The sequence below is a fragment of the Branchiostoma belcheri genome, unplaced genomic scaffold (assembly GCF_001625305.1).
Source record: "Branchiostoma belcheri isolate BF01 breed outbred unplaced genomic scaffold, Haploidv18h27 scaffold297, whole genome shotgun sequence".
In the NCBI taxonomy this organism is placed as follows: domain Eukaryota; kingdom Metazoa; phylum Chordata; class Leptocardii; order Amphioxiformes; family Branchiostomatidae; genus Branchiostoma; species Branchiostoma belcheri.
In genome coordinates this window covers 42,953-52,830 of record NW_017803906.1, presented here as the reverse complement: position 1 = coordinate 52,830, position 9,878 = coordinate 42,953, and the positions used below count along the sequence as shown (strand labels likewise).

The 9,878-nt window shown below is 42.7% G+C and overlaps 2 protein-coding genes across 2 annotated transcripts in view; one reads left to right on the top strand and one right to left on the bottom strand.

Moving 5' to 3' along the window:
- The window catches only part of LOC109473243, a 6,207-nt gene extending 1,385 nt beyond the window's left edge, over window positions 1-4,822 (top strand). Inside the window, exons 3-6 of the mRNA XM_019773119.1 lie at window positions 1,466-1,585; window positions 1,787-1,843; window positions 2,124-2,430; window positions 3,220-4,822. Coding sequence (XP_019628678.1) covers window positions 1,466-1,585; window positions 1,787-1,843; window positions 2,124-2,430; window positions 3,220-4,822 — 2,087 coding nt within the window. The remainder of the gene's footprint in view (window positions 1-1,465; window positions 1,586-1,786; window positions 1,844-2,123; window positions 2,431-3,219) is intronic.
- A 2,071-nt stretch (window positions 4,823-6,893) lies between these two features.
- Window positions 6,894-7,926, bottom strand: LOC109473250 (uncharacterized protein K02A2.6-like). Its single transcript, XM_019773126.1, has 2 exons — window positions 7,035-7,926; window positions 6,894-6,910 (listed from the first exon to the last, which is right to left on the bottom strand). Exon 1 carries the CDS (start codon window positions 7,870-7,872, stop codon window positions 7,315-7,317), a length of 558 nt encoding a protein of 185 aa, XP_019628685.1. The 5' UTR covers window positions 7,873-7,926; the 3' UTR covers window positions 6,894-6,910; window positions 7,035-7,314.
- Between the last annotated feature and the right edge of the window lie 1,952 nt (window positions 7,927-9,878).

Here is a 9,878-nt window from a genome sequence, read left to right as displayed (position 1 = left end):
GCACAGAGGGCACACTATGGAAAATCTTAAGAACATATGGCATACCTGAGAAGTACATAAACATATTCAAATCTTTGTACCAAAATTCCAAGTGTTGTATCAAAACAAAGACAGGGGTCACAGCTTTGTTTGAAATTGCTACAGGGGTTAAGCAGGGTTGTATTCTTTCTCCCCTCTTGTTTGTCATTGCCATTGATTTCCTTTTGAGGAAGGTCAAACAAACCGGGGATGGAATAACTTTTGGGGAAGGGACACTGAATGACCTCGATTTTGCAGATGACATAGCTGCACTGGCTAACAGTTGTGTCGGTCTCCAAAACTTTACAGATAGACTTGCTACCACAGGGGAGAAAATTGGGCTCAGAGTGAGCGGGGACAAAACAAAAGCAATGACATCTATCGTAAACCCTTCACCACTTCTGCTTGACAACAAACAAATTGATTATGTGGACAGTTTACATATCTAGGTAGTATTATTAATATGGGTGGGGGTACAGAAGAGGATATTAAAAGTCGGTTAGGAAAAGCTACCGGAATGTGGCAGCGTCTAAGAAAAATGTGGCGCTCCAAGCAAATCAGCATTCCGTTAAAGATGAAGCTTTTCCAGTCCATTGTGGTACCAACTGCTATATATGCATGTGAGTCCTGGAGAAGCACCAAAGAGACAGTGCAAATGTTAGACACGTTCCAGCGTAGATGCCTCAGAACTATACTAGGCATCTCCTGGCGTGACCACGTATCAAATGAGGAGCTCATGCAAAGAGCCAAGGTTCCATCTCTCAGTGCGACTGTAATGAAAAGGAGATTGAGCTTTGCTGGACATGTGTGGAGACTCCCTGATCTCAGAACCACAAAAACAGCCCTAACATGGAAGCAAGAAGGCACACGCCCGAGAGGGCGGCCTAGAGTCACTTTGCGGAAAACACTACAAAATGATGGGGTAAAACTTGGACTTAACTCACTTATGGATATGGCAGTAGTGGCGCAAGACCGAAACCTTTGGAGACAAAAAGTCAGACAAGAAGTCGACCTATGCAACAAGGTTGCGGGAGGATCTAAGGTCTAAGGTAAGGTCTGAACGGAGATTATTGACTACCCTTGATCGCATGGATGTGGCTAGAAATGAAAACATTGCAAAAATATCATTATAAACACTTGTGTTGTAAGTGATGAAAACTTCAAACGTAGGCAATTATTACCGGTATAGGAAAATAAAGCATTTGTCAATTAAAGTGACGTTGTGCTGGAAGAAATAAGATATATAATATTGCATACAATTCCATCCATAGCAATGGAGAGAAATTAAAAAAAAAGGGAAGAGAAAGAAAAGTGCAAGATGCTGATATGCAGGCTACATCTCTACAATGTACTAGTACTTCTGAAAACTAACCTGATCTTGTGAAGCTGGTACCAGCTTGTTCTCTGACATCTCTTCTCGAAAATTACAATCTTGTTTTGTTCCCAGATGCGGTGGAGACCGGTGAACTGTTCCAGAAGGATGTTGATGATGGGTCTTGGGGGTCAGAGGGGAAAGGTCAAGGCGATAAAGGTGACGGGTCAAGTTCGGATGGAGACACAGATGATGGTAAGATAGCAGGATAAAATATTTTTCTGCTATTTCGTTGTTGGTTACTGAGAAGTCATGTAAAGCTTTTTCCTTGCATTAACATACCTTGCATTAACAAAACAGTTGAGATAAATTGCTTGCAATCTTCCCAGATTTGTACCTGTAGCTGTGATCCGGTTTTTCATTAAATGATCAACTAAATAAATAGTCTTTCCACAGACGGTGACTCTTGCCGTGCAGCACGTGAAGCCAAGCCTCGTCCAGGTACAACATATGGTAAGTGTTTGATGACTTGCGACTTAAATATTTGTACTAGATTTGCACCAAATAAACATTGATTGAAGTGAAAAGTAAATATTGTAAGATTTTTCCATAATCAAGGCAATTGTACCTACCGTTTTACATGTATTCAATCAGTTTGAATTCTAAATTATTCTTTTTACTTCACAGAGGAGCAAAAATCTGGTGCAATCAAATCCATACGTAAAATTAGAGCATTTTACAAACTTTAGAAATTATCTATGTCGCTTAAAACGTAGTGTTTGGTTTATTTCAGCATCACAAATCAGTACCGTCAATCTGCCAACGTATCCAACTGGTGACGACGCCTTGGCCTGGAATGACTGTCTCCAAGACTTCTTTAAGACTGATGAAGACACGGCAAGGTCTATCCAGAAGAGCTGGCCAAGTAACTTACTGGTTAAGCACCTCATCAGGGACAGGTTTTTCCACTCTTACTTGTGTGAATACTGGAGAAAACGTAAAAGCTTTCCTGCTACATTGGCAGCTTTTGTAGAATTTGTTACTGAGATGTCTGCTAAGCAATTCTCTTCCCAACATGACCAGAGCCATGAAAAGCTCACGTCAATTTATGCCAATCATTTTGTTACTTTGGGGAAGGCTGCTTTTGAAAGCCATTCAGATAACCAGTCCATGCTTGTGTACAAAAGCCAATTGAAATGGCATGATATTCGACAGTCATCTTTTGGTTTGTTGCAACCAGCTGATTCTGGTCAATCACAGATTGCCTTCCAATCTGACATTCGAGAGACAAGCATTGGTTGGTTAAAGGAGGTTGAGTCTAATGACGCAAAAGATGCCTTCCAGTTTGTACATGACAGCATACGACAGTCTCTAATTGCATTCTGGGTAGCACACACAGTCAGAAAACAAACTGACTGTACAGAACCCCTGAGAGTTTGTGCTGAGAAGTCAGACCACCTGCCCATCACCTGTTGCAGCCTTGCTCACCTCCTGAGCAGGACAAAATCCCAAACACATCTGCAGCAGTTTGTACAATTACTCATTGAACGGCAGGGAGGATCTAACGATTTCAACCACCTACTGTCTGTCATAACTACAGTTGCAGAATCAGGGCAGCTAGATGCTTTGTCATCTTTGACACAGGCCCTCTTTCCGGATAAAACTCTAGACCTGTCTGCTCTCCCTAAAATTTCCCTTCATGGCCTCCACTGCTTGACACAACTCATCAGGAACAAAACACTTATTCAGACAATAAGGCTTCCAGAAAACATGAGTATCAAAGAGGCGCTAAATTATTATCCATTTGGGCGAAATCTTTCTTCTTCTACCAACCATACAAATCAAATCAGATATCTCAGCTACCTGCCTCTTTTTGAGTGCCTGTCAAGTGCGGCTCTTGGCAACCATGATTTCATGGCAGAAATTTGCTTTGCAAAAAATGACCGTGAAATCAACGTTGAGACAATTCAGAAATACTTTCAGTTTGGTCAACCCTTGATGAAAATTACGGTGAGGTCAGAAACATTCACAGCGGGTACTCTCGGTAACTTGTCGAAATCACTGTTATTCACTCCAAACGTCACGGACATAGTGATTTGGTTCAAGGAAGTCAACAGCGAGGACACAAAACAGGCCATGGTTGTCTTGAGCTGCATGCACAACCTGAAACATGTTCAAGTCAATGAATACGGCTATGTAAGCCGCCTATCAGGAATGTGTTCAACTTTCACCCTAAAATGTAAAACTCGGCCAAATGTCTGGTCAGCTCTTGCTTCATGTCAGAAACTAAAAAAGATGAAAGTTAGCTATAACAAGTTATCTGACAGGGGAGACTTCTTGCCTTCCCTCCCCAACTTGGAGGAGATAGATCTCAGTCACCATGCCATTAGTGACGAGGCAGTGCCTGGTCTTGCTGAAAGTCTTGGTTCATGTCAGAACCTGAAGAAGGTGAACCTTAGTTATAACAAGTTGTCTGACAGGGGAGACTTCTTACCTCCCCTTCCCAACTTGAAGGAGATAGATCTCAGTAACAATGCCATTAGTGATGAGACAGTGCCCGGTCTTGCTGAAGGTCTTGGTTCATGTCAGAACCTGAAGAAGGTGAACCTTAGTTATAACAAGTTGCATAACAGGGGAGACTTCTTACCTCCCCTTCCCAACTTGGAGGAGATAGGTCTCAGTTGGAATGCCATTAGTGATGTGGCAATGCCTGGTCTTACTGAAGGTCTTGGTTCATGTCAGAATCTGAAGAAGGTGAACCTTAGTCATAACAAGTTGTCTGGCAGGGGAGACTTCTTACCTCCCCTCCCCAACTTGGAGAAGATAGATCTCAGTTGGAATGCCATTAGTGATGTGGCAGTGCCTGGTCTTACTGAAGGTCTTGGGTCATGCCAGAATCTGAAGAAGGTGAACCTTAGTGGGAACAAGTTGTCTGACAGGGGAGACTTCTTAACTCCCCTCCCGAACTTGGAGGAGATAGATCTCGGTCACAATAACATTAGTGATGTGGCAGTGCCTGGTCTTGCTGAAGGTCTTGGTTCATGTCAGAAGCTGAAGAAGGTGGTCCTTCACTTTAACAAATTGGCTGATGTTGGAGAGCTAATGAACGCCTTTATCAACCTTCCCATTCTGACACAGGTAGATATTCAGTACAATTCCATCCGTGACGAGTCCCTCCCCGCCATAGCTGCATGGCTGAAGGTTAGCACAGCTGTGGAGAAAGTCAGGCTGGAGTATAACAGGTTCAGTGCTGAAGGGGTCCGAGATTTTGTGAGAACCATGAAGGGCAAGGCTTACAGTGACGGGTGTTTCTCTGATATCCTCCTGTACGACGGCAGCCTGGCTGATGTGGGCGAGGCTGTGCAGGCAGGTGGGGAGGGTGCACGGAGGGAGGAACAGCAGTGGGGGAGGTTGAGGAGTTGGTTACGTTTGATAAAGGTGAAGGTCGGACAACTGACAGTCTTGATTAGTCATGAAGGTACCAGGTCATAAAATACACAGCTAGCATCGCCCTAAGGTGGCTTTCTCCTCATTTTTAAAGAGTACCCCCGAAAAGCCCATCCCCATGATGAAACATCTGTTTTATTTGGTCAGTCTTGTAAAACAGATGTTTATAGGACTGGCTTTAAGATGTAGATTCCTAGCCTGGTTACCAAACCTATTATAGCTCCCGAGTCCTACATCCTCTCCGCAAATATTTAATAAGTTTGGTAACCAGGCTAGTAGATCCCCCCTCCTGTCATGAATGTCCACTCAAGAGGAATAAAAAGCACTTTCACACCAACCAGTCAAACCCTCTTAAGGTATTCGACATTGTAGATATTTCAACTGCCGTGTATTTTCATGTTTAGGTTGTTCCCGCTCCAACCTTTGCTTCCCATCCAACAAGGGAATATTAGCTCCATGCGTGTTACGCCGAAAGGCGGTTATATCGGCTATGCAGATACAGATGTGCAAATTAAATTCAGTGTATTTCCATATTTTAGGTCCTACTACTCTCTATTCTTGGCTAAGTTAATGTTAGATCCATGTCCATTGGTGACAAGCATCTTGTAATTACAACGTTTGTGTAATGTTAGTTGAAAACTTAGTATTTTTGTAACTTCAAAGTTAGCAAAGTACTAAAAGTGCCGCTCTGTTAGACCTGAAACATTGTGCATAGAGCTTACTGTAACAGCATGTATTTTTGTTAGTATCTTTTAGTGTATAACTATAAACTGTATAAAAGTTTAAGATGTTCATCATCACCATTAACAGTTAAGTTAGTTGAGTTGTTTTCCGACATTTCCGTCTGTGGTTATCAAGTTGTACATATTTACCTTTTTCCACCTGGGTTCTTAAGTAATAATTTCATGCAATGGATGTGATGTTAATGTAAAACATGGCGTTATTCGTGATTATGGCAAATTTAGATACTTCAATGCCAACTGCATTCCTTAAGAGACTGTAAATATATATTGTTAAACACTTATGTTGTATAACTGTACATAACTACATTTTAGTCAAGTAATAGTTTCATGCAATGGGTGTAATGGTAATGTAAAACATGGCGTTATTCGTGATTATGGCAAAGATACTTTAGATTGTGAATCTGTCAAAGCTTAATACATTTCTTAAGAGACTGTAAATATATATCACTTGTGTTGTATATAAACTGTACATAACTATATTTTAGTCAAAGATTTATTGAATTGAAATGTATGTATTTTCTTGATTATATCTGTGTATTTTGTACAGAAATAAAGTAAATATTTTCGTATATCTACACGTGTGTTTGTGTGTGTGTGAAGTGATTTTATGGATGAACTAGAATTGGACTTTCTTTCTGACCGTGCCTTCATTAAAGAAAATGATAGCAAAACACTTTTCAATCCTCACGTGGTATGGCCAAGTGTTGGTCTGTGTCCATGTTTTCTTCTGTGCCCATGTGTTGTCCTGTGTCCATGTGATGTTCTGTGACCATGTATTGTTCTGTGCCCATTTGATGTTCTGTGTCCATGTGATGTCCTGTGTCCATGTGATGTTCTGTGCCCATGTGATGTTCTGTGCCCATGTGATGTTCTGTGCCCGTGTGATGTTCTGTGTCTGTGATATGACGCGGTCTCTGATGTTCTATTTTCATTTGATGGTGAGTGTGTTGTTCTGCCTTAACTCTGGGACGTGGGTCTGTTTTGATGAAGTGATGCTCTTCTGTTTTCTCCTGCTCATCCTCTTCTTCAGTTTTGACGCTGGGGCCCATTCTTGTCACCCTGTGCTGACGTAGTGTCTCGTGACTGGGTTGCTGTTGTCCTTCCCTTTTGACATGGAAGTGAGGTTCTGCCTTTACACGAAGGCGCACTTTCTGATAGTCGAACGGAGGTCGTCTGTTTATAAGTTCAGTTTTAAGACCAAGTGGCTGTTGGGGCTTCACTTCTAAAGTTGGTTTGGTGTCCTCTGTTTCTGTTGCGTAGCTGCATGACGGAAGGTCTTGTGTTGGTTCCACCTTAACTGGAGACAGAGGCTCCTGTTTGATGAAGACATCTGGAAACCTGGATGTAGAACTCTCCACTTGACTTCGTTCAGAAGGGTCTTCTGGCTCATCTGTGGTAAGAATATGTAGATGGTTAGAATTTAGATAGGTATGATTGGCATTGGCGTTTTATTCTTGGAAGGTACCGGTGTTGTTTGGAAATTGAAGTGATATGTTACAGAAAATGAACTTTACCTTCGTCCGAAAGGCTGTCGTCCTGACATCCCCCGTCCTCTCCCAGCAGCGTGACGTGTACGTACAGATCCTCCCCTTCTGCTGCCCTCATGTCGTCTGTGATCAGTTCCCGGGTCAGGGAGTCGGACAAACGTCCGTCTCTGTAAGCAGCTAAAAACATTGCCTTCTTGATTGTTGTCTCCGTTGTCGTTGTTCAACATTTCGTCCAGGTATTCTTCTTCGCTGTCGTCTGCTTCTTCCTCTTCTATGTCGATCTTCTTGAAGAATGAAGCATTTCTTGTTATCCTCCTGCCGTTTCCGCAGTGATCATGGTGTTTTTCTTTCCAATCACTCGGTGTGGTTTGGGGTCATATGGAGGTGTGAGCTTGTTCTGTTTTCTCTGTGACACTAGGACGGTGTCTCCTATGTCAATGCTGTTTTCCTTCGCTCTTCTCTTTCTGTCAGTGTACTTCTTCATCTCCATCTTTGCTTTCTTATCATTCTGTTTTGCTTCCTTGTTGACTTCTGGTTGTTCCAGTGTCAGCTCTGGTAACCTGGTTTTCATGTCTCTCTGAAACAGCAGTGTTGCTGGCGGGTAACCTGTTGTCGAGTGGGGTGTTGCACGGTAGTTTCTCAGCATTTTGTGCACCTCTTGCTTCCACGACTTTTGCTCGATTACCGCTGTTCTCACGGTCTTCCCCAAGACGCGCATGAATCGCTCTGCGGTTCCGTTGGCGCATGGCCAGTACGGTGTGATTTTCCGATGGTGCAATCCCATGTATCTTGCGAACGACTTCATTTCTGTGCTCGTCCACGGTGGACCGTTGTCCGTCTTTAGGACCTTCGGTATTCCGAACATAGACAGATATTTGTCCAGTACCGGGATAACTGACTGTGCAGATGTTGACCTTAGTTGTTCCACTACAGGATACCTGGTGTGTTCATCTATGATGACTATGAGGTAGTCACCGCTGGGAAGGGGACCCCAGAAGTCTGCACACAGTTCTGTCCACGGTTGGTCTGGCATAGTAGTTGGTTTCAGTGGGTCTGCTGCTGGTGTCTTCGTTGCTGCTTGGCATGCGAGACATCTTTTCAGCGTTTCTTCTGTTTTCGTGTCGATGCCTGGAAATCAGACTTTCTCTCTGAGAAGGGCTTTCGTCTTGACAATGCCCTGGTGATCCTCGTGTGCGATGTTGATCACCTGCTGTTGTAGTTCTTTTGGTACTACGATTTTGTATTCCTCATGATGAGGTCGTGGTCTCTCGTTGTCGTCAGCTCATGTTTGATTTTCGAAAGCGCCTCGAGCTGGGCTTGATCACAGTCGGTGGCTTCCTTGTGCAAGTACCACTTTCCACTATGGATTAGACGTGCCGCTTCTTGCAGCGTCGGGTCTTGCAGCGTCGGTACAGTATACATTGTACATGGGGTATCGTGAACACTACAGGTTATTCTAGATGTAAAAGAACTAAATGTCTAAAGAAAATCACTTACCTTGCATTGTGATAGGCAGTGTGACTTGGTCTTGCTTTGTAATGTTAATTGTAAGAGAGGACCATATCTTGTGGGTTATACATTATACAAACTGAGGCAGAATCTCATGTAAACAGCAAAGTTACCAAGTAGTCTCGTGCGTCGATTGTTGCTCCAGCTGTGAGTAAAGCCTGTACAGTTCCTGTGTGGCCGTGCTCGGATGCTTCGTGGAGAGCAGTCCATGCCTGTACAGAGACAAGAGTAGAGGGGCTCCTTGTAAGACAAGGGTTCAGACATGTACTAAATGTGCCTTCACAACCTTCCAGGAACTTCCAGTATAGTATAAGAACATGGATAACATGAAGAAAATTGTTGAAGATGCACTTAGATATAAACAAGTCTTCACAATATAAATATGAACTTTAAGTAAGACAATCAGTAGCACAAAAAGATGTACATGTCATGTTCTGATGTAAAGATCAATTTCATCTGTAAAGATGCAGACTTGAAATGGAACCTTTTATTAAGTGTTTTAAAATCCTTTCATGAATTTGTTATGTAATGTTAAGTAATAACTTACGCTGTCCTCAGCAGCATTGACATTGACTCCCTCGGCCAGGAGTTATTTAACTCTGTCCTCCTCACCTCGCCCGGCGGCTTTTCTCAGCTCCTGTACAAATCGTCAACGAAGTCATCAGAATCGTCAAAACTACTTTGAAATTCATGCTCCGAATACTTTTGATTAGTCTTACTAATACATTGTAATAATGTGTTGGATGTTGGCAATAAACACAGTCAATGAAATCTGGGGAAGGGTTTTTATAAGCTTTCAAATTTGATTTGTTGCAAAAGTTGGACAATATTGAAGTGATCATCATTCTTCCAGGCTTCTATTGGTTCACGGTCCATTTTTCTACTTGGTGCAGTCATGCTAGTACTAGTAGTAGTATAGCCATGTTTGTTCTTGCTGACTGTGGACTTGAGAAGAAGAGTTTCACCAACCTTTTTTTTCTCCTCCATGTGTTTTTCTGCTGTAGTTCTGCTGTTGTGAAACACACCAGTGTATCCTGGTGATGTCCTAAGTCTGCTGGGCCAGATTTAGTCCAATCTGATGCAGTTTTCCTGCATTCTCTGTAAAAGGCAAATGTCAGACGAGCAGTTATGTAGTTACCGCTCCATCCGCCATTTTGGTTACAAGGTCAGAAGGTCACAGGTGCTTTTGTTGGGCACAGGTACCGTAACAAGACAAACAACACAGTGTCGGCTCCTTTTAATTCACTGTTCACAGCAAAATGAACAAAAAGAATGTGGGAAAGTGTCCCTGAGATGGATATCGTTTGTGATGTTTCTAATACCGATAAGTTGAGTTAACCACTAGCATCAGTGAGAGTCCCA

Coding starts and splice junctions, on each gene's coding strand:
- LOC109473250 (XM_019773126.1), bottom strand. CDS start 7,872: ATGTTCGGAATACCGAAGGTCCTAAAGACGGACAACGGTCCACCGTGG.